We start from the raw sequence: 24666 nt of genomic DNA on the forward strand, positions 1-24666 counted from the left end.
CTGGACACCATCAGCTGCTGTGAAGCTGCTGTGAGTGGTATGTGTGCGGATGCCTGCAGCCCTGGCCACACAAGCAGAAGAGGACAGGGCACAGCTTACAGCAAGGCCACCCCAGGCATGACCCGGCCACTGCAGTCTTCCCTCCCAATATCCCCATGGGTCCAGCCTTGGGAAGTTCAGCCTGAGCATGGTGGGAAGCCACTGGGGACAGGGAGCCCTGCAGCCCCACACCCAACTGCAGATCTTCTTGTAGGGATACAGGCTCTGGGGCTCGATCCCACTACCCCAGGAACGGATCCCTTCTCCTGACAGCACTCCGCCAACCCCAGGCAACTCTTTGCAGGCAGTGTCACAGGCAGGGCTCTTTGCAGGCAGGGATGTGCCCGGTGGGGGGGCACCCCTTTTCCCCATGTTGGCTGCCACCCAGCACACTGCAGCGCCAGTACCTTGCAAGAGGCAGGCGGTGCAGGGAAAAGGCAGGACTCTCATTTCCAGCTTCCATCAGATAAGACATCCAAACCCAAACAGATCAGATCCCGCGCTAAGACTCCAGTAATTAACACCGTCGAGGCCGGCCAGACGCGGGTAAACAGAAGGTGTCCAGCAGAAATACCCACCAGTCCCTCCTCATGCACTTGGAGCTCAGCCCAACAGGCATGTGAACATTAATATACGCAATCTTATTAAACGAAGGTCATAAAAGCTGCCAGGGAAGGGGGATGATGAACTACTGGCGCACACGGCATCAAGACGAGGAGCAACCCAGAGCCGCGGCTTTCCCAGAGTCCTCCGGCCATGCACAGGAGGAGCAGTGGGAATGACAGAGTCAGGCCAGAAAGCCCAGTGCACAGGAGTGGTGTAGAGAAAATTTTAGCCTTGGAAATGAAAGTGGTGACAACAGATGCTGAGTCCTAAACACCAAGTAGATCTGGTTGCTGTGAGGTGCCACCGGAGAGCCCCATCCTCATCCCCATCTCCACCCCCATCTTCCATCCCGTTTCCCCGGCACAGGGCATCACCGCCCGCCCATCCATCCCTGTGTACCTTAGTGATCTTGGGCTCGGTGCAGCGGCTGTTGCCGCTGCTGGCGTGCATCCAGCTGCTCTCGTAGGCCAGGCAGTGCTGCCGCAGGGAGCAGCGCTTCTCCGACACACACCAGCCACACTCGAAGCGCGGGTCGGCCTTGAGGCACAGACCACAGCTCTCCCGCAGGGCCGAGCACTTGTACAGGTGGGCTGCAATAGAAGGAGGAGAACAGGGAGGTCAGCACGGCTCCTCCAGTCCATGGGCACAGGGTTTTGGGGAGAAGGGCACCCACACTCTCACCCCTCCTGCTGCACGCAAGCCACCAGCTCCCAGGGGGACAAACCCCCACGGGCAGGAGGCACCAGCACTCTGGACTCAAAGCCATGGCATAGCTTTGGGCTCTCTCCCAAAGTTTCTTGGAGAAAAGCCTCTTGTTTAGAAACCCGCTGATGGATGCAGCCAGAGCATCGCTCCCTCCCCCAAGGCACTGATGCAAACTGCAATCAGGGTGGGGGAGAGGGGTGGGCTGGAGGCTGGGGGGGCACCGGGCCACCTTCCCACCCCTGTCCCATCCCTCACTCACCCTGGATGTTCTGGGGGTTGTCGATAACAAAGTTCCCATTCCAGACCACAGACAAGTTGACTGGCAGGTCACTGATGTCATTTCCTTCGTAGAAATACTGCAGGAGGAGACAGAAGGAGGCAGAGCCCGTTAATCAGCGAGGCGAAACGCCCCGATAAGGGGGACAGAGCGTAAAAGTCTATTACACGGATGTCTCCCACCAACCCAGAAGAGAAGGATTGAGGCCTGGTTTGGACTCGCTGGCTGGGAACAGACAGGTCTAACAGACACTGGTCATAGCATTGGACACAGCACATGCAAACCAGTAGGCTAGACTGGCAAAAAAAGATAAGTAAGCAAAAACAGAGGGTTTCTAAATAGACCCAAACCCATTAACACAAAGTTCTGAAGCTGCTGCTGCTGCTGGGAGAGGAAGAAACAGATGGTGTCTCTGCGGCACGCGTGTACCTCTCCCCGCTAGGCACCCGAGCCCTTCCCCATTGTTCTCCCCACTCCAGGGATGCTCAGTCAGATGTTTGGGATCACATTTTGGATCACACTCATCACTAGTGAACCTTGGGGAGGACAAACTGGGCACATGGCAGAAGCAGGTTCAGCAGAGCCGCCCTCAACACCCAGATGGAGGATGTTCTCTGTGGTCCCCTCCAGCCCCATCACCCATAACATGAAGCCATAGGCATGCAGCTGTGGGTGGGACAGAGCCAGGCACCAGCTTGGTGTCACACAACCCTCAGGAAGGTATTGGGAGAGCATCCCTCCCCTTCACAACGCTGCCTCTACACCGCACCCCCAGCTGCCCTGCTCCCAGCTCCACGCTGTGCTTGGCCATCGGGCTCTACCCCACTCCCAGACTGGCACCACCACCCAGATCGCCCGGGCTCCCACGCAGGGATGAGACACCTGCCCCCCAGCTCCAGGGGACCTGCTGCATGCCCAAACTCAGGCCCCAACACCCGCTGCTGTCTGGACATACCCACCTCTGTTGCTCCTTCCAGCCCAGCCAGTGCCTCCTCCCCACCCAAATCCCTCTCTGCTGCCTCAACACCCAAACCCCAGCCCTGGCAGCCCAATCAATATTCCCTGCACAGCCCCTGCACGCAGGCGGAGAGGTTTAATCGATACAGAGGCAGGAAGGCAGTCGGAACCGTCCCTGACAGCTAATGACCTCCTTCGGCAAGAGATTCCCCGCTCCTCGCCCGAGAAAATGACAGGCGTGTCAGGAGAGATTAAATGAATGATTCATGGGTTGCTGGAGTTTGTTAGGGAGCGGCGGACGCGCTGGCAGTGGCTCACCCGGCCACAGCCCTGCCACCACCTCCAGCCAGCCCCAGCGCCACCTTTCGCAGCCCTGATGCCATACCTGGAGGAGGTGGCCTCAGCATCACCTCCAGCACTGCCCCAGCTGCTGCCCCACAAAGCACATTTGTCCCTGCCAGTGCCAGGGACTACTCTGGTGGGTCTGCTCTGCTTGACCCCCTCCACAGGAGGCAGGGATGTGGCCCAGGGAAGAAGCCAGCATGCCCAGGTGGCTGTGGGAAGCAAGAGACACTTGGGTCCTTCTCGCCATCAAAGCTGGTCCATCCCATGCTGAGTCTCTGCCCATCAGGCAGCATCAATGGCCACAGCCCAGCATCAGACATGGCACCAAAATGGGGCACAAGGCTGGGGTGAGCCATGGCTACAGCAACACACCCCTCCCTCGACCCCTCAACCCCACAAGGTGCAAGTGAGAGTCTAAGCCTGGTCCTGGCTTACACCTCCACAGCTTTTGGCTAGCGGTCCTACACCCAGGGGCCACCCCACACAAACACAGGGGAGGAAGGCTGCCACTAGTCAACCATATGCAGCAGTTGTAAGGCATGAGAAAACCAACTCCAACCTCAATCCTTTCTTGAGCGCCCAACAGCTCCACCACCATCTCTTCTCTCCTGGAAGAGCCCTACGACCTCCCACGCAGCCTCTCAGACATGGCACCTCTCATGGTGTTTGCTCAGAGGACCTTCAGCCACATCTCCACCACGCACCATCTACAAGCAGAGCCTCTTAGCAACATTCCCATCACCAGGCCTGGGAAGATGGAGCCAGAACCAGGCTGGGAGTCCAGATCTGTTCACCTTCCCCTATCCTATACCCACCCAAGGACATCCCCAACAGGACCATGACAAGGAGCTGGCCAGACCCAAAGCAGCGGGTAGAGACCATCCCCTGGCAGCAGGAGGGAGTGTGTGCTGGGGAGGGCGGCGGCAACACCAGAGCAGAATTTAGCTGTGACGAGCCACGTGGCAGCGTAAGTGAAATTGGCATTTTCAATTTGTACTCTGACATGTCTCATTTGGGGCCCTGGCATCTCGGGAAGGCATCCAGCCTGCAGCTGTCCAAAACACTTATTTGCATCTCTCTGCCCCGGCTGCTTTTGGAAATTAGTTCTTCTGGGAGGTGGGTTGGAGGAAGAAGAATAGGGGGAGAGGGAGGGAAAGCGTTAACTCTTCATGCACCAGCCCTGAGACAGCAACAGGGCAATTGCACAAGAGATGATGTCCCTCTGTGAAAGGACACTGTGCTGAGGATGCTGAATTTGCCATGGCGTGGAGCTGGACAGATGACGGGGATCAGCTGGGAGCACAGGACTGTGTGGAGGGAGGAGCAGACATTGTAGCCCTGGCTGATATTCGTGGCGTGAGATCACCAAGGGAACATGGATGTCAATGAAAAATGTGTCCTCAGTGTTTGTATGTCCGTCAGCAGCCTCTCACTTGCCCTGCAGAGATGGGCAGCAGGTCCACGGCTTGGATGCCATTACTGGTCCCTGTAGGATGCCATAGCTAGAGTCACAGCTCAGCTGCGTGCGGGCAGGAGCTACAGCCACAGGGGCTCAGGGCTCAGCCTCCTGGGATGCTGAGATTCATCAGATCCCTCTTTAATCTCCAAAGAACCTCTTATTTTGAAGGATGTTTTCAAAAGGCCTCCCCACAGCTGCTCTTGTCACAGCATGGGCAGGAAGGTGCCCTCTTCACCCACGGGCACAGACACAGCCAGGGAGGCAGCAGCAGCAGCCCAGACATGGCAGCTGACCAAAGCAGTGGCCACTTTCTGGATCCCCACAGCCAGTGGGGATCAGGCAGAGGGATGCTTACCAATCTCTCCATCCCATGGGATCCAGACAACAGCCCATAGGCAGTTAGCAGGTCCCACCATGCTGGCTCCTCCCCCACTTCTAGCTAACACAGTGCTAAACATCCATTAAACACTTAACTGTTATTAACTTCCTGGTTAATCAATCGCTGTGGCTGGCAGTGATCTGCGATGAGCTGCGAGAGGGGAGCGGAGGCCAGGGTGGGTGTCAGTGGGGAGATGCCCCTACCCAGGCGGCCCTACTATCAGACCACCTTTTGCTCTACAGAAGTGCCCGGGACCCCCCCGGCTGTGCCGCAGGACAACCCAGCACAGTGGCTGCCTCAAGGACGAATTATAGGAAAGGGATGCAAAAAATGCTCTGGGAGCAAAGAATGACAGGCACAGCCCCAAGAGCAAACCAACAGTGTCCGAAAGAGAAGCGTGTTCACGCAGCATGGACCACAGAAGGCGACGGGAGAAAAGATGTCATCACGTGAGTCAGCAACAGAGACGTGAGCTGCTTGGCTCCTTTCCTAACCCAGCCAACCTTTTCAATCCTCTCTGGAAGAGCCTACAAGACGAGCGTGGAAAGGCCGACGAAAGACACACCAGCTCCACCAACCTGGATGCAGCTATTCCCAGCAAGGTCTCCTGCAGGGATGTGGTTCAGGTAAGAAGACTCCTCACCAAGCCCTTCTCAAGACTCTTCACCCAAGACTTATCTCGGGCATCTTCCCATATAACAGCCAACAACCTCATGTGCTTCTCACAACTCCAATTCTCACGTCTGCCCTGTCCCCCTGTGGTGGATGCCCATCAGCCCAGCACGCTGCGAGGGCTGTGGGTGCCACCTCCCCTGAAGGTCTCATATTTGTTTCTAGCAAGCCCACTGCTCACCCACCAGCCAGCAGGAACAGCAGCTGCTGCCCAAGAGCCATGCAGCTCCCCTTGGGGTGAAGGATTCAGCACTCCAAGAAGGTGCCTCCAGGGAGCTGCACTCCCAGGGGACAGAGCCACAGCCAGCAAGGGAGCACCCCAAATCTGGGAGCAGATTGCACCGAGACGCACTTTGAGATGTTCCTTTAAGCGCCATGCAAACCAGCCAAAGGCACTAGCCCTTCCCAGCCCAGAGGAGGCAGGGTGTTCCCACAGCCATCGCACCCCTTGTCAGGGGCAACCACCCCACTCCAGCCACAACCAGCATGTGAAGGAAGGGACAGACCCTGCTCCCCGAGGAAGGCAGCAGAGGGGCTGCTCCTCTGCCCCCTGCAAGCAAACCCACACATCTGAATTTCCCATGCAACCCCCCCTCCTTCTCACATGCACCATCCCCCTGGGCTGCATTTCTGGAGGAGCGCTTGGGCTGCAGCTGTGTCCTATTTTTCTGTAGTTGATGACCTCAACTCCTTCCCCGCACTATGGGGACGGCAGTAATGTACATCGTGTCTCGCCAGGGCTCAACTGCAATTCATCATTATTTTATCTGCTGGAATTTAATTGGATCCTATCAAACTCTCCTGATACTCCCTTTTCACTTTAAACACTGCTGCAGGAAAGATAAATGTAGGCACCGCTAGGACGGAGAGCACGGCTTTGTTGGCGAACGGTGCTGGGGTTGCGGGCTCCAATCCTGTTTCCCTCTCCATGGCTGGTTAATTAGAGATACATATACTGGAGGTGTGCAGCACTCAGAACAGAGCATGTGTGTATGATTTATGTTCCTCTATAAATACACCCTAGGTCTAGTAAAATACCATCATCCACACAACAGCACAACTTGACGGTAACGCTTGGTCTCCAATTCTGGACATCCTTTTGCTCTTTTCACATAAATCGCCTCCTTTCCTCCCCCATCGCATGCAAGCTTCTTCACCTGGATTCCTCCTGCCCGAAATTTGGCAGAGCGTAAGTAAGAACCCAAGACCCTGGGAACACATCAGAGCAACACCCAGGCTCCACCATGGTACAAAAATACCCAGAAAGAGTAAGTCTAACAGGTCTTGCCTGCCTTGCCAGCATCCACACCTGGGGCTGGGCATCCCACCCTCAGCATTTGCAGCTCTGGGTACCACTCTCACACCAACCCCACCAGTCCAGCTTACTCTGCATCCGTATAATTTTGTCACAGGGATAAGCCTCTCTGCGTGGCTCCTGGGCAAACATCCCAACCCGAGCCTGGCAAGAGGGGAGCGACCTTCGGAGCCACAGGTGAAATGGGTGGGTGAGGTGGGGTGCCCACGCCAGGGGGATTGGTGAGGCAGGAGCCAAAAGGGAGCCGGGGAGGTGACACAGCTGCTCCTCACCACACAGGGCTTTGGTTAAAAGGAAAGGGAAATAATTGAGGCATTAGGCTTAATTTAAAGTGCTGAGACGACAAACTCAAATGCTCGAGGAAAGGAGATCGGGGGTTCCTCCTATTTTTACATTTAAAGGGAAAGAGCAGCTCTAGGGCTATTTCAGTCTTAAGAGGAACATTCTGGAGCGAAAAAGCCAAACTCTTGGCAGCGAGAAACACCTGTAGCCATTTTGCCAAGGAAGTACTGCATTAAAAGCAGTAGTGTGGACTCAGGACGGTGGTATTCTCCAACAGCAAAACTGTTTATTTTTTGCAGCAATCAGAAGGATGAGCCCTATTGAGGGATGGCAGATGGGAAAGAATGGGCAAAAGCAGGGATGCTTGGAAAAGGAAACTCAGGTTTTATCTGCACACATTAAGACGGGTGACCACTTCCCCATCCTCCACTGCAAGAAGCAAGCTTGGTAATGTCTGCCTCCAGAAGATTTAAAGTAACCAATTAACAAAAAAAATAGTTTACTGGCAAAGAATTTGTTTCCTTAATTAGGCTTTTCTTTTCACTTCTTTACAAAGCACATGGAAAACCTTTAGGGTTGCTTTCCTTTTAAACAGCAGAAAGAAATGAAACTGAGGAGGCAGAAAAGGGTTTTTCTTCTTTTTTGCCCTAGGATGTGTGGGGAACACCAAGCCTGGCCTCCCTTGAGTTTGCTAAAGATCTATTGGGTGTCTAAAATGATGTTTATAGTCGACACTCAAACCTTAATGAATGGACTGCTGAATATTTAACCAAGATGTTCTTTCTTCAAAGTGTTAACAAGTCATTGGAGTTTGACAAGCACTAAAACTAAACAAGAGACAAAGAGTTTTCACCGGTCTTGACTTATTATCCCTTCCATTCACCCTCGATTCAGGAAAGCATCCCTAATTCCGTAGAGTAATTAACCTCTTGTTTAGATCCCACTGAACTCTTAGAAACAAAGTGTGCTTAAATGCCTTCCTGAGGCGAGGAAATCCATTCCTCGCTGGCTGGGAGGATGTCATCCTTTCCCTGCTTCTCCACTCACCAGAGTGTCCTCCACACCGGGCAAGACCCGAACTCCTAACCCAAAAAATAAATTGTGACAGAAGAACGGAGTGGGTCACGGGTGGGTGACGGTGGGAGCCTGAAGTGCTATCAACCAGCCAGATGGACTGCAAAAAAAAGACGGGGAGGAGACAAGCATCACAGAAGTGTGAATCTGAATCCCCCACACCATAAAGCAGCCTGGCTAAATGCCCTCAAATGTTAAAGCAGGCGAGCAGACCCTGAAAGAAAGACAGCTTCTTTCAAGCCAAAACTCTCTTCTTCCGTCTGTGAAGCCACCTTGCTCCTCAGAGCCACGTCTCCTGCCTGAGACCGCAGCTCCACGAAGCTGCTGCCACCTGCTCCCGCACCCATGCAGCCCCCAATGCCTGCCACACGCTCTCTGGCTCATTTGCTTTGCTTTCCGGGCGTCTCCGGCAATTTTCAGGTCAAACGTCCACCACCGTCAGCCCAGAGGGTGGTGTTGGTCACCTCAGCTCTTCCTGGGGACTGTACTGGCAGGCAGGCACACCTCAAGCTGTGCCATCCCTTTGGACAAGAGTTGCAGAGGCCGTGCAGCTCATGACACCAGTGCTGTCAGCCACAGCACCCCTCAGAAAATACAAGCAGTGTTTTTTGCCTCTGCCTCTCCCTCCTGCCTTGCAAATTGAAACTTACTGGGGAGAAATGAGTCCAAATGATGCAGACCTCCCCTCTCCAAGTCCCATCTCCGCTAGGGAAAGGCTCCGCTCTGGCGCAGGCACCTCTCCCCCGACACCCTGCTGCTGCCGGCACCATGCAGCCGCTTCCAGCCACAGGTGCTCCGGCAGCGGGGCCAAGCACAGGCACATTGCAGAACAACCCTCAGACAACCGAGCAGGTACGTGGTGTAACCGGCCTCCTGCCAGGAAAACGGCTGCTCAGCTGATCCCCAAGAAACTTCACACATGGCTGCAATGGAGACAGAGCAGCCAAGCTTGGCTACCAGCAGCAATGAGACCCCAACGAAGGGACCGCCACCACGGTGATGTGTCTTCGCACACACATCCATCACGTTCCCGTTGAAGCACGGACATCAAGCCATGCAGGCAACGGGCAAGACTGGGTCTAAGGGCAGATCCATGTGGTCAAGCCCTGGTGAGGATCACAACCAACACCGTGGACCAGTAGCCAAGCCAGCTCCGCTGGGCAGTGCTCAGCCTGGCGGCTTCTCTTCCCCGAATGCAGCAGCAAGACAACAAACCTTTGCTTAAGCCACCTCACTAATGGCTTCTTGCAGACACCAGCCTGGTCCTGTGCCTCCCTGGAGCTCTCACTTTGTGCTGCTGCCTGCTTTCACACCCACGCCAAGCACAAACCCACCGACAACATTTCCAGCCAGCAGCTCGGGACAGGAAACATTTCTGCTCCTTGAAAACTGCATGTCACTGCGAAAGAGCCCCAGCAGCACGGCATTCCCCCAGCACTGCTGCCCAGGACAGGGCAGTGACTCGGGATGCTCCTCCTGCCCCAAGGCCCCGCAGCCCCGGGAGCACAGGAGAAGGGAGGGAGCCAGGGCTCATCTTCAATGGCCTCTAAATGTCAGTCATGCCACCAAAGGCCAAGGGAGCCAGGATCGGCGCTGGTGTTAGGCTGCAAATGAGTTTTCACAGTGTGAGTGACGGAAAACAAATTTTAAAAGGATTAAACGGGAGGGAGAAGGGAGGGGCCAGCTCCATGCGGGTGAGGGCAGGTCGGTGCAGAGCCCAGCGGGACAGCTGAGGAACTGAGCAACACCGGCTCCTGAGGGGCCATTAACACCTTGGGTGGGTTTGCTTGTGGGCTTGGTGCTCAGGATGGCTGCACAGCGAGGGGCACACACACAACTCACCAAGGGGCCGCAAAACGCCTTCTCGCTTAGGGATAAGGCAACCGGAGAGGGCAGAGCAGGCAGAGCTGCCTGCAGGAGAGAGCTGCAGGGAGCAAGGGCAGAGAGGAGGGAGCGAAGCACCGGCAGGGCCGGGATGGAGGGCAGGCAGGGGGATGAGGTAGCTGCCGGTTGGAGCCAGGGATGGAGAGGGGCTGCAGGGGAGGAGGGGAAGGGAGGGCTGGCAGCCACGGCTGCCTGCGGGGGAGTGTGCGCAGCGGGACGTGGAGAAGGTGTTAGCTCGATCCCGCCTGTAAAGCGGGATGGCTTGGTGTCAGGGGGAAGCAAGAGCAGGCAGAGGGGAGGGGGAGGCAAGGCTCTGGCACGTCCAGGCCAGCTGGCTCCCACCCAAGCAACTTTCTTCAGCTTTCCAAAGCCAATTTCCTTGGAAGTGCTCCTACAGCCTGGTGGCTCCCTCAGGGCGGCTCTGGCATTGATCCTATCGGGAACGACCCTGAGCAGCAGCCTCCTTGTGCACCAGGGGGGAGAAAGCCCATCTCACACCCTATGGGTACCAGAAACCCACGTTACCTGCCCACAGGAGAGCAAATCCGGCTCTGCAATGAGCCAAGAAGGTCCTGGGACATGGCAGGAACGAGCAGCCCGCAAACGAAGCACATGCCAAGGCAAATCGCGCACTCACCGAGGTGTTCTGGCACTGGATGCTGGTGCTGTTGAAGCGCAGGGCAGTGACACGGGTGGTGCTGCCGGGGATGTGGAAGATGCACTCGTAGTTGCGCTGGCCGGACTGCGGCTGGGGCAGGTTCTTGGCTGTCAGGGTGATGGGTTTCACCACACCCACGGGGATGTAGATCTGGGTGGAGGGCAGGATCTGGGGGCAGTCCTGTGAGGGGAACAAGGGGCAGGTGATGAGAAGGGAACACCGCACAGCTTCCCCCAACATACCCCGCGACAGCCCCCTTGGCTGGCAGGCTGGGCAACCAGCTGCAAAAATACCACCCTGAGCACACGCCTGAGTAAATCCTTGTCTGCAGCCAACCCCAAACCAGAATCTCATGGACCAAAGTCTGGAAGACAGCAAAGGAGAGCAGAAAAAAATCCAGTGCTAGGGTAGTGGAGTGTTTTCCACAGTTCAGGTTGATCCAGGCAGGAGGTGCGGAGAAGATTCAGCTATGGGACCTGCAACCTGGCACTGCGACAGTGGCACACATTTGGGTGAAATGGCTGATAAGAAGATGGGCTTTAATGCCATCACTGCAGTCAGTAGGCTTCAGAGTTAACACCCACCTGGGCTGTGCATTGTTCAGGCTACCCTCTCAGCCCTCCTGTTTCCCTTACAGCCTCCATCCCCATTCCTTCAAAAGTGGACAGAAAAGCCTTTTCCCCCCAGAGAACCTGCTCTGCAGCGCATTTTGCTGCTGCTGCTGCTTCTTAACCGTGGCCAGCTCAAAGTAGCTTCACCCCAACCAGCCCAGCCGCAGGCTGCCCAGAAGGCGGCACCTCCAGCCAGGGGATGCTGGTGAGTCCAAGCCGAGGAGAAAGGCACGGGCAAAGGGCTCGGCACTGCCAGCCCCCCAGGCTCCCCAAGGAAGGAGCCATCATGAGGACAAAGCACTCAACTTTTAATAGCCTCAAGCTCCCAGCTGCTCCAGGGGATCTGGTGAGCCTTGTGTGCAAAGCACAAGGGAGCAGGAGGGAGCAAAAATAAATGAGCTCAAGCAGCAATAACAGCTCCGTGGCCCTGGTGGGTGCCACTTCGGCAACAACAGCCTGACGCAATCCCACGCCAGCCTTGCCGAGCCAGGCGGAGGTCTCGCACCTATGGCAGCGACTCCTGGAAGCATCGGCTTGAAATAACGTCAAGGGAGAATAACGTGTGCTGAAATGAGCTGTTCCGAAAACAGAAACGGCAGCAGCAGTGCTGGGGGTGAACGCAGCCACCCTCCTGCTCTCACAAGGCTGCTGATGGCCACAGCACGGCTGCGGGGCCAGCTCTTGCCCCAAGGCCACCAGCAGCCACGCGTGGCCAACGCTGCCCAGCTGCCTCCTGCCACCCTGCAGCGATCCGGGCTGGGCCCTCCGCAGCACTGGGCTTTATCTCAGCTGGCAGGATTAATGTAACTTTCAAATGATGCAGAGAAATGAACAAGAAATTGTTTCATTTAGCAAATATTGACGGAAAACCCCAAATTGTTTTACTCTAAGCTTCCTGTTCTTCACAAGCCTGTATTCCCCAGAAGCGTAATTTTTAAGGGAAGAAATTATTTATACCCAAAACATTCTAAACAAAATGAAAGCAGAGAGAAACAGCGGTGCCAGCCCCACTCCAGACACAGTGATGGGGCTGGGACAGTCTGGGGACCCTTGGCACTGCTCTGCCACCTCCCTGCTCCATATCGTGGCTGCCCCTCTGCAAAGGGGGGCTGAAGTTGTCCCCTCTTTCAGGATCAGCTCAGGCCTCACAGTGGGGACACCCTGCATGCCCATTGCCATTTATAATGAGTGGCGCCCACCGCTGCAAGGTGGTTGCTCCCCACCAGCTCCCAGCTCAGAAGTGCTGATGGAGGGAGATGTCCCCGCCTGCTTGATCCTCCTCTCTATTGCAGGGGACCCTGTGGGTGGCACACACCTTCCCTGCAGGGCACACATACGCTCGGAGAGGATTAGCTCCCAGCTTGCTCTCCAACACTTCCACCTCCTCATTTTTCCATAATTATTGCTGCTGGCTTAGCCGGGGCAATGAGTAAGTCCATGCCACCCCAGCCAGGCTCTCCACGGATGCCGGCAAGACCGGTGGCCAGGGAACATGGTGGGGACGAGCGTCCCTCTCCCTGCGCAGGCAGGCAAGCTCGTTTTGCTGACTGGCGGTTTGAGCCGAGTCCCCCCGCGACATCACATGTTCCGCATCTGCCGGCAGAAGTGTCTCATCCAGCAAAAATGTCAGCCCTTGCCCAAACAGGAAACACCTGGTGCTGGTGGGCGCCCGGGGTGCCCAGAGGGGTGGGGGCACCGGGACAACTCATTTCCCCTACGAGACATTCCAGCCGCTGACAAAACTTGCCCCAGCATTGCTCAGCACTTACATCCCTTGGGAACGCTCTGCACAGCCCACAGAGCTCCCTATCCTGCCAAAAACAGCCCCCCCCAGCAGAGCCTTGGCTGCCAGGAGCAGAGAGCTAGGAAGGGATGGGATGAGCAGAAAAGCAAGACCCCGACACATGCACATTCCCAAACATCGCACAACTCAGATCTTCTCTGTTAAAACTGTTTTTCTAGCTGGATGAGAACATGACAAGGGTGTCCAGGTTCACTTGGAGAGGTAAGAGCTTTGGAGTCATGCTGTAAATGCTGCAGAGTTTGGGTTTCTCTGGCTGCTTCCCAGCTCCAGCTGCAAGGCTGTGCCATCAGCAGAAATGGGGATGAAGGCAGTCAGTCTGGGGCTGGGCTTGACCCTGTCTTTGAGGTTCCCTCACAAAGCCCTCAGACATTCCCACTGGCGGGGGAATGAAGAACAAACACAAGCTGAACCTGCTTAGACTGAACCAACACACTTGGTCCCCGCATGCCAGGAGCCTTTCATCCTCCGCAGCAGCTCTACATCAGCAGGGACTGCCACAGGAGAGCAGCTTTTTGGGATGGGAGACTCCAGCATCCATCATTGATCACCCCACAGCTATTGCTGGGCACCACAAGTGGGAAAAAACTAAAAGTAGCCTGTGCTGCTTCATCACCCCTTCCCCAGCTCTGCACCCCAGAGCAAGCTGCCGATGAGGGCGATCTCCAGAGTCCAGGCTTCAAAGCCACCGCAGCCGGCAGGGCAGGGACATCCTTCCTGCTGCTACTGTTCCCAGGCACATTTACGTGAGTGGTGGCTCTTATCCATGTCCCATTCCTGCCCTGCCAGCCCCAGAAATACAGGCAAACACCCCCAGCATGCCCAGAACAGAGTGCCATGAGTCGCTATTTGCATTTGCCTACAAAAAGTTGCTTTCCCGCCCAGGAAACCGTGGTGAACCACCTGTGGGAACCAGCAGAGACTGAGTTAAGCATAGCTGGTAACCCCTGTCTCTGCCTCTCCTGACCAGTGCCCACCACACTCCAGCCAACACAGACAGACCAAATCCTGCTTAAAATAACCCTCACAGTTAGATATCCTCCCAGAGAGGACAGGGCTGGACACCTACCATTAACTTGTCCAGTGGTACCGTGCGCTGGCACCGAGTCCCCCCAACCACCACACCACCCTGCTGGGGACGGGGATGGCCAAAGATGGGGACAGGATGTCTCATCCCAGCCTGGACATACAGCCCACAGCAGTGGCGGGTCTGAGGGTGTCTCACCATCCCTGCCAGGAACTGCTGAGACCACACCAACGTGCAAACAGGCTGAGCCAGGCGCTCCAAACCTCAAGCCAGGCACTGCTCCAGGTCCCAGTGTGGCCAAAAGGTCTGCTGGGGGACAGCCTGCCCATGCTCGGGAGCGGCACGAGTTCCCAAGCAGCTGGTCCGTGGGAGAGCTGCACGTGTCCCAGAGACAACACCCCTGGGGGGTACAGACAGATGCTTTAGCGTTCGCCTGGCAGGGAAGAAAGGCCCAGCAGCCTCCCCATGCCCTCAGAGAGGGGAACGGGTAGACAAGAGCCACCAGGCTCCAGTGGTCTGGACACCACGTGTCGCATTTGCAGAAGCAATGCCAGGGCTGGCTGGAAGCACGACCTCAACAACAGACCTCTGGGATGCCTGGGACAGGCCAATCCCTCGTTGGATTTCTTCAGGGCACAAGCTGAGAAAAAAAACAGCTTTTTCTGATCTTCTCACATTACCAAATCTCCCCGCTTTGTGTGGAGTCATCAGGCTGGGCTCATTCTGGCCTGTGCCAGACACACTCGAGCACCCATAAGCACAGTGAAACCCCCTTGTACTTGGATGGCACCTTGGAGGCCAGTGAGGAACGGTGCCAAAGCCCGGAGTTCGGCCATTTGATGCAAGGCGCAGTGGAAAGCCATCGCTGCACCTTCCAAGAGGCTGGCAGCAGGGAGTAAGGGTCACAAGAGCCCAGCATGGCCCTGTGCAGGGACACCATCATCTTCTGCTAGTCCATCCATTCCTGAAGTTCTTGGAGGCTCCAAACTGGGGAGCACCCAAGCAGCTCTCTTGGTTGCAAAGCCACTCTCTGAAGGTTGCAAAGCCCAAATGTTCCCTCATAGACACAGCAGCCCCCCTAGGAGAGGCAGCAGGACCATGCACTCCGGCTTTCCACAGTTATGCAGCTCAGTGTGGCATCCAGCCAAGGTCAACCCACTCCACAGGAGCAGGGAAGCCACACAGTGCTCAGCCCCAGTACACAGGAAGATGCTCCTCCATCCATCCCATCCGTGGCACAAAAGTGATGGTGCTGCTGATGGCTGGGCAATGGTTGACTAATGGCCCAGCTCTCCCGTTCTCTCCTGTGAGAGAGCTCTTTGAGTGATGAGACAGGCAGAGGGGGAGGAACAGGAAAAAAATAATTGGGGTTTCTCAGCTGCAGAAGGATCTGTCTGACTCCACATGTGCTCCCAGCCCAGCACAGGAGCAGGGGGACACATGGAGGACAACAGCCCTGATCTAGAAGGATACCCACGAGCCCCCAGGTCCTCAACTGAGGATGAGAGCAGACCTCAGAAGACACAAATTACAGGGGATCAGGATTTGCTGCTCCTCCCGAATCGGGAGATGTAGAGGTAGGCTTCCTCCTGTGCCAGCCAGGACAGCAAAGACCTTGAGGGACATCTCGGTTGCTTGCCTTCACACGTGGTCTGTGAAGCGGAGACAAGCTTTTCTTGTTCACCTCTGTTCCCGGGGACCAGTCCTGGCCTGGGAGGCTGCTGGGATACATAAGCTCTGCTGGAGCTCAGAGATCAAACTTTATCTGAGATGATCAAATGCTTTCCCCAGGACAATGTCCATTTGAGCCATTCCTGTGAGGACAGCTTTGCTCCCAGCAGCAGCCATTAGGCCGCAGGACCCTTCCCCTGGGCCCTTGCTCAGGCGACTGTAAACCCAGGTAAGTTCAACCAGAGCATCCTTCCAGTACAGGGACAGAAGAGAAACTCTCCTTTCCAAAATTCTCCTTTCAGGGGCTGAATCAGCATTTACTGCTGAGCCAGCGGTTGCTGGCCAGACCTCCAAACCCAACCCAAACAGCCAGCAATGCCACCACAGGCTGGGGATGCCAGGACCTCCTGTGAGCGCCTTGCCAGTGACAAGTTTCCGCAGTGGGTGGCATGGATGCTGTGCGGGATGAACCCCCGCAAAAGAACATGTTTCTTAGCAAAGCATTTGAGATGAAGAAGGCATGAGGTGCAGCAAAACGGTTTGTTTTACGGATTTCAACCTTCCCCTCTCTGAAAACAAGTTGTTCTGCAATGACAGTTCAAGCTTGCTCCCTTCAAAAACATCAAAGGAAAAAGCTTCAGCGTCTCTGCCTTTGTTTTTCCCTTCATTCAGCCAAAAGTGCTCTCGGCTGCACCCAGCTTCCCAAGCAGCCTCTCCTCAGCTAGCACAGCCTTCCCCCCGGCATGCAGTCCCGGCAGGGCTTCCCACTCCCCCCTCACTGCTTCCCAGGCAGCCCCAGCACCTCGGGCAAGGTGGTGGGAAAGGTTTCCAAAGTGGTTTGCCCTCTTCTAAACCCTTCCCCATAGGGCAGGGGGCGGTGACGGGACCAGGACAGGAGAGGGGAGCCGACTCACGTTGCCTTACCTCGGAGAGCTTGACGCGTCCCTCCAGGAAGGAGCAGTCGGCGGCGTTGTGGGTGCAGATGTGGCGGTACTTGCACCAGTGGCAGGGGAAGGAGCCGTTCACACAGGACAGGCAGCTGCAGAGAGAGCAAAGTGGGCAGCGTTAGGGCAGGGTCCACCGGGGCACTTCTCGGGATGCTTCTGAGGGACAGTATCCATAGGCGATCCTGCATCTCTGATCTCTCATGTGTGGGGTGAGGGCTGTGTGCCGGCAGGCTGGGAGGGGAGATGCCTGCACACCCCACCCCCCCCGGGCCTTGCAGAGCGAGGAGAAATGGCCTTTTGGGCACCGCAGGGTCTGTGCCCCAGCCAGGCCAGCCACGCTCCCTCCTCCCCTTGGCAAACTGACCCTGCCCGCCCCGCTCCTGGGGGAAGCCGAGCTCCAGACTTTGGGAGCTTTATTTGGGTTCGCTGAAAAGCGAATTTTAGCAAGAGGCGGCAGAACAAGGGCTCTGCACCGCGGGGGAAGAGGGGAGAAAGGGCCAGATTAATGCACGCTCATTGAGAGGAAAATTATAACTGGCGAAAGGTTGGGTCAGATTAACATTTCGGGACTGTAGCGCCTTTCAGCCACTCACAATAGGTTGTGTGTGACCCCCTCCCTCAGCCCCCCTCATCCTCAGCCCTCCGTGGCCGCACGTGCATGTGCGTGTGTGTGCAATTCCACCCCTCCCTCCAGCCCACCACGCTTCCATCTCTCTCCCCAGCCTCCACTCTGGGCTCTTTGTGCAGTGGGATTGTGCATGCCCCCCTCTCCCCGCTTCTCCTGGGGGATGCACTCAGGCACCTGGGGATGCCAGGAGCCCCATGTTCTACTCTGCACCCCTCTTACCGAAGAAACAAGCCCCAGGGACCCGATGCATCTCACCTACGACATACAGAGTCCCCTCCTTGTGCAACCATCCACACAAGCAGCACCCCAACAGCCTGTCCCCTTGCTAACCCCACCAAAAACTTGCCCTCCCAGCACCACGAGGTGTCCCTCTTTGCAAGCACAGGGAATCCCACAGAGCCCCCCAGCCGGAGGGTGACTTTCAGGGCCCTTGCCCTGTGCAGATGGAAGGGGCTGAGCCCTCCCCACCACACTGTCCCCAGGCAGCAGAGAGGTCCCACATCAATGCAGCGAGCCTTCACGGGGCAGGTCTCCCAATGAGCTGCCCTCCTGAGGAGGAGAGGGGTGAGATGCTGAGACATAAGCTTGAAGTCAAAAGAAATAATCAGCCTGGCTTAAAAAAAAAAAAAAGGCAGAAAAAAACCTCACAGCAGCTGTGTTTTTTCTCCCTAGAAGGCTCATACCTGCTCTCACTGATCCGAGCACAAACAGGATCGGGCCCCAAAGCAATTATATTTAAACAAAGGCAGGCTCTTCCCCTGAACACAGCTCTGGCAGGAGGCAGGCAGCCCTGCCCAGCCTGATCCCGCTCCCAAATCACATACCACCTTCTCTGCCTCTACACCCTGGGAAACGACAGGGAAAACACAGCATCACCCAGTGAGGCGGCAGAAAGAAAACCTTCCCGGAGAAAGGGACCCGCAGGTGGCAGGGCCTGGCACGCTGACTCCCTGGCCCTCCGGCAGACTTGTCACTTTGGAGGTGTGGGGACGGCAGATGAAGGAGCCATAGCAGCAGGCAGCGCAGGGTGCAAATGCACACCTAGGGCTTCGCAAGGCCATCGATCCCTGCTCGCCCTGGGGTTCCACACACCATTACATATACAGCAAGAGCTTCCCAAATCCATGCGCACACACTGAGGAAATATTTAATTAAGCTGCTTGCAAAGGGGGCTGGAAGTCATTTCCACGTTTCGCTCACATTTTCACTTCCAAATGAACAGCCCTTTTAGCTTTACCCACAAATATGCTAATTGAGATGCTCCTTATGCAAATATATGCAATTTTATTTCAGCTGCAGAGATTCAACTTAAAAGCAGAGCCGTAGCCTCCTATCTCTGGTTGCTTTGATGGAAGGAAGTGCAGAGGGTGGGGGGAGTGGGAGGCACAAACAAAGCAAAAGGACCGCTCCTGCCCTCCTGATAAGGGACCGGTGGGCAGGCAAATCCAAGATGCAGAGCCAGCAGGGCAGGGAAAGCAGGGGTTAATCCTCATGGAAGTAGAGCAACCACAGAGAGGTCATTTAAGAGAGGAGCGTGGTACAAGCAATAGCAAGACACCTGCTGGGGAATAACCACCAACTCTCCCATGAAATCTCTGCAAAGGACAGATTTTCCGGCCACCAGGTCTTTCAGAGTCAGCAAAAGAACTCCCCAGTCCCCTCTCCACCACCTTAAAGCAGTGAAGTCCCTGGCCCCTGGAGCTGCAGCTCCACTCTGTAGTTCCTCAGGGCCAAAGCCAAATCTTGGCTATTTCAGGACTCTGCTCACCTGAGGGTCTCCTTTGCCATTTAACTACTGCAGGTCCCAGCCAGTCTCTTGGTCTCCACTTGCCAAAAGACATGTACACACCTAAACCATCTCAAGTTATCCTCCACAAACACCCCAAGGTGCAGGTATCCCCTCTCTCTTCAGCCCTCCCAGCTGCCTCTAACTTAACCGAGCCATTTCTAAAGCTGCATCCCCAGAGATGTTTCTCACACTCTGCTGAGGTTCTCCATCTGCCATAAGGACATCAAACACCGCTGTAGGAGCAACTCACCACCACACCTCTCACTCCACAGCACCTCTGCTGCATTTAGAGCCTGTCTGGGTCAGCAGCCCCGGGCTGGCCAAAGACTCTGTAAAGTGGTGAGCAAGTCAGCGCCCAGGTGCCAGTAATGCAGTGAAACCCCACTTCCAGCCTCCCTCAGTCCTGCTGGCCTCGGCATGTCCATTTGTCCCCCCCAGCTCCCTGTGAGGCCACCCAAAAGCCAGGGCAGGAGCCAAGGCAGGGCTCCCCGGCTGCGGGTCAGGCTGGGTGGCGTGGCCGGGGCCGTATCCTCGGTGTGTCGGTGTGTCGCTGCTGTCTGTTCCCAGCGCAGGAGCAGGTTGCTCGGCAGCATGATGCCATCTGTGCCGTCTCTCTCCTTCCCACGGTCAGGCACTCTTCCCTCATCACTTCTTGCCTAAGAGGCTTTCATCACTCCTGATAATTAGAGGGAGGCTCTCCTTCATGTGTTGAAGGCCCCCCCTCCTCCCCGAAGCGTGTCGGGAGTGCGAGAAGCCCAGCCAGGCAGAAAACCCAGGCTGGGGGTGTAGCACAGACACAGACCCACAGCTTGCTCCCCATCCACCTCCTCCCCAGCCCTGCCAGGGGCCAGGTGGAGACAAAACCCAGGCTGGGCAAGGGGAAGGGGGTGAGACCCACCGGCAGTGCCCCCATTCCCTCCCAACATCCTGGTGCAAGAGGAGTGGCACCAACCTCAGACCCGCACTTCAGGATCACTCTGCACAAAGAGTGCCCCATCCCAAAACAAGACCAGGCTCACTTGCCCGCCTGCAACCTCCCCGAGAAAGAGCAGGCAGCCGGGTGGCTCTGCCCACCTCTGAGTGACCCACAGCCTCCATGCTTGCCCCCAACTCACTACACAGCTGGGTCAAGACCTCCCAATGCTGCTCCCCTCCACTTTCCAAACCATTCCCAAACTTGCTGAGGCTGCACTAGAGAAACGCCTGACGCGGCTGCAGAAGAGCAGCGGTGCAGAGAGGGTGGCAGGACAGTGAAGGAGCATCTTAGAGCTGGGCGCATCTCCAGGGTGGGTGCAGGGGCACGAGCATCACTGCAGGACGAGCCCAGACCCAGGGTTGGCTTTGGACAACTGGCTCCTCACTAGGCACAAGGACAGCTCTGCAGAAGGCACCTCCAGCCACCACAGTAAGGTTGCAGCTACCTCTACACCTGATCCAAAGCGATACTGCAGCTGATGGGAAGCACGGGAAGCCAGCTACGCTGGATCCATGCTCCTCACTCAGGGCCCTTCCCGCGCTCCCAGCCCCAGGAGAGCCACATGCCTGAAGGAGCTCAGAGCTCTTCAGTGCACTGAGCAGGGAAGGCAGAAAACAAAACCAGCATCCGCAGGCCTGTGATAAACCTGAACAGCAACCAAGAGGGACAGGGGGTGCGAGCGTTGCACGCACACGTGTACACACACACACTGGGGCTATTTCCATGGAGCAGCGCATTCCTGGAGGAAGGACATGGAGCAAAGGACAGGGAAGAGGGACGGGGGCAAGTTCAATGGCACCAAGAGCAGACCAGGGGAGGTCCATTGAGAAGGAAAATTATAAACACAGTGCTGATCGAAAACAGCATCTGCGCACGCACAGTACGGCCCGCCTGCGAGCCCCCCGACTGCTCCTCAGACCTCCTCTTGGCAGGAGGATTCACATCCTTAGCGAATACTCAGCTCCAGCATAGCCCGCATCTGGAGCAGCAGCTGTCAGGGGTGAGGGGCTGAACTGTGGTGCTCTGGGCTTTATATCCATTTCTCTGCCCCAGGGACAGGGGGAAACACTGAACAGCAGCCGGAACAGGCGCTCAGTGCCCCCGAGCCCCTACACAGACCTACAGACAGCCCTGCCCTTCCCAACCAGTGTCCAGACCCAAAGCCAGGAGAGCCATGGGGCGGGAGATGCATCCGCTTCCTCTCTCCACCCCTGCCCATCTCAAACCAACACATTCTTGCCCTTCCTTTCATGCCAGCCCGATGCTTTTCCATCCCTGGTGGGTTTTGCCAAGGACCTTACTCATAAGAGTTGGGCACACAGACTCGCTGCAGAGTGGTCCAAGGCATCCAATATCATGCTGGCTGGAGGATGCAGAATCAGGCCCTGGCTTCTAAAATCGCCAGAAACATGTAATTCACGTGAAACACCTTCAGCCGCCTCCCCTCACTGAAACACAACACTACGCTGCACCAGCCCTCCTTCACAGCAAACGTGACATAAACCAGGTTATCCCATGTGGTCTCCGGGACTATCCTACGGGATTTTCCACCTGCCCCAGCCCAGGAGTACGCAGGGATCTGTTACCGCCTCGCAGCTCAGCTGTGCTAACTCAGATACACTCACTCAACTGCTTGCAGCCATCTGTCTGTGCCTTCAACAAGAAAGCATCTGTAAGCATCTGGAAACAAGCAGCGCGGGGCCTGCGGAGAAGCCGCCGCACTATGTACGGGCAGCTCAGAGGCACAGGCAGCCCAGGGCATGGCCAGACAGAAAGACTGCAGCAAGGAGCCCAGTCATACAAGGTCTGGCATCATCTCACATCGTCCCACGGGTGTTACCAGGTGCCTCAGCCACCGAAGCAGCCCAGCCCCTGGGGCCATGCATTAAAATCCCATTTACTTAATGGAGGCTTACGGGGAAAGCCTGACCTGTGGGACAGGACGACATCAGACTCACATCTCTCTGGCCAGGAGGAGCTAGAGCTGCCTGGCATGTCTGCCCCTCACCCCAGCCTCAGAGAGATTCAGCACCCCACTGCTGATGGGACCCAGGTGTCAAAACCATCACTGCAGCAAGGCACAATCATGAGCATGGAACCATCATGACCACCTCCCAGAGAGAAGACACAGCACAGGCATGCACAAGCACAGGTTTCCTGACTGCTTGGCTCCCCCCTCTCAGCATAAGACTGTGATTTTCCCCTTTTCCCTGTGCCACTGCCTGGATTTTTGTTTCCACCTTGCAATGGCTGGTGATGCTGAGGGATCGGATGATGCACCGGGCACACCAGTGCTTGAAAAACCAGCAGCGCTGCAAAACCTACCCATAGCATCGAAGGAAGCGCCGAAGGCTTTCATCTTTTTCCCTGTCCCCCTCCACTTGCCAGCCCCCTTCCCAGAGACGCGCTCTCCAAAAGGCCAAAACACAACAGGAGTTACAGACCAGGGTTTTCAGAGGAGAAACCCAGTGAGCAAACATGGAAATAGAGGGAAAGATTACATCTTAGTATTCCCTGAAACTGCTCGCTGGCTTTCCAGGAGGGTTCCCCGCTCACCCACCTCACCAGCAAGCGCAGGCTCTGCCGGAGGCAGGCAGGGAGCCTGGTGTTATGTCTTTATCTTGAAAGGGGACTCATTTCCCCACAAATGCTTTGAAGAGGGAGTTTAATGCTGACAAAGACGACCTCAACATCTGCCCGCGCACGCGCTGGACACGGGCTGATTCATTAGACGATCAAAGACGCCGAGCGGTCTTTCAATGCCTGTGCTTGATCAGTGCCCCATAGGAAACCCCCAAGGGAACCCACCCTGGTCCCTGCCATGGGGTTTTCTATCCCGTTCTCCGCCACAGGAACCACAGCCTGTCCCCAGGCAAGCCTGCGTGGGCAGCCCTGCTCCCCCACCGTGGGCTGGCAGCGACCCTCAGCCACCCACGTCCCTCTTTGCAAGGGATCCATCTTTCTGCATCAACTTCCAGATTTCCACTCCCCCGTTCAATGCACGTCTCGCAGCTCAGCCAGAAACATCCCCTGCCTGCTGCACAAGCCGTCAGGAGCAATCTGCCCAAAAGATGACACTGCCTGGAAATGCCCCTCTGAGCCCCACAGGAGCCCTGAGGCTGCCAGGGTATGGTACACCAAGCTGGGACCTCCAGAAGCTTGCCAGGTGACCCTGCTGAAGCAAGGAATGAAGCCCCAGAGATGATGTGAGTCCCAGACCAGGGCTCCACATAGAAGTACCCCAGGAGCCAGTGATACCGGTCTGTAATGGGGACAGTCCCATTGCAACAGGCAACACTATAAAGACCTGCAATAACAGATGGGACAGTAATAGGGTTCTACTAGGAAGGCATCCCCTCGGCCTGGACCACCACAAGCCAAATACATGGCAGCACAACCTCCTCTGTACCCCTCCTTCCTTGTAGAAGAAGGGGTTACACATATCTTCCCTTTTGCAACCCTTCCCTGGACCAGGCTGGTTCCAGCAGTCCTCGAAAAAGCATGGGAAGAAGAGTTTTGCAGGGTAGTGAGAAACAGGAGAGCCAGGATCCTTGCACAGCAGCAGGATCAGCCCCACAGCCTGCAAAAGGGCTTCAGCAGCGCGATTTGCTGATGCCCCTCCAGGCATCTGCAGAAAATAAGAAGGGTCAGACTCTCCCCTGTGTACATGGTGGAACGGTGTTGGCTTCCCTGGAGCTACCCCAGCTTACACGAGCAAAGAGCTGCCTTATAACCCTCCAACTTCTCCATAGTCATCTGAAAAATCTCACCTAAACTTTTCATCTTCAGTTGAGAAATAATTCGAGACACAGGCCTCTGGCTGCCAACCTAAGCAAAGCTGCTCAAATATAAAAAGAAAACTTAATGCATGGCGATCAGAGATCTCCACAGGAAAAACATTAGCCTCGTGGAAAAGCATATTGTTCCTAATACAGAATTTATCAGGCTGACGTATAGATTTTCCTCCACAAAATACGAAACCTGGATCTGAAAGGCTATTAACTCTGAAGAGATCCATTAAAGATGTCTGTCTGCAAATGGTATTTAAAAGTATTGCATCATCCTAGGTATTGTCATGCTCTTTGGCTATGACTCGGCTGCAGGTCACATAGTTAAAACTGCCTCCAAACCCTAAAATTCTTGACGTAAAGAAAATAATATTAATGTTCACCAGCCTAGAACATGGACTTTTCTATCAGCTCCAACTGGAGCCCATAAATATTAATGCATCCATAATTAGCCTTTTTAAATAATGCATCCAAAATTAAACATCAACGCAGTAATAAATCAGTCAGGGCTCTTTGTTGTAGGTTTGTTTGGGGGGGGTGGGTAGGTTTTTTTTCCCTCCTGTGTCAGGCACATAAAATAAAATGCCAATTCCCACCACCTTTTCCCACTGGACCAAAATGATGGAGCCCCGATCGCACCAAATCTGATGCCATTTGTACTTAAAAGTCCTCTTTCGTTCATTTAGAAAAATAAAAGTCACATCTGCTTTTTGATTTGCAAAATAATGACATGCAGCCAGCCCGAGCCAAAGCTGAGCTAATGTTATTGAAACCAC

The 24666-nt window shown here is 55.7% G+C and overlaps 1 protein-coding gene across 3 annotated transcripts in view; it reads right to left on the reverse strand.

The window, feature by feature from the left end:
- The window catches only part of PLXNA1 (plexin A1), a 102780-nt gene that overhangs the window by 34753 nt on the left and 43361 nt on the right, over nucleotides 1-24666 (reverse strand). For all 3 annotated transcript variants that reach the window (XM_074152553.1, XM_074152551.1, XM_074152552.1), the window contains exons 8-11: nucleotides 16687-16801; nucleotides 10632-10832; nucleotides 1610-1706; nucleotides 1045-1235 (exon numbers count right to left, since the gene is read on the reverse strand). In XM_074152553.1, coding sequence (XP_074008654.1) covers nucleotides 1045-1235; nucleotides 1610-1706; nucleotides 10632-10832; nucleotides 16687-16801 — 604 coding nt within the window. The remainder of the gene's footprint in view (nucleotides 1-1044; nucleotides 1236-1609; nucleotides 1707-10631; nucleotides 10833-16686; nucleotides 16802-24666) is intronic.

The sequence above is a fragment of the Numenius arquata genome, chromosome 8 (assembly GCF_964106895.1).
Source record: "Numenius arquata chromosome 8, bNumArq3.hap1.1, whole genome shotgun sequence".
In the NCBI taxonomy this organism is placed as follows: Eukaryota; Metazoa; Chordata; class Aves; order Charadriiformes; family Scolopacidae; genus Numenius; species Numenius arquata.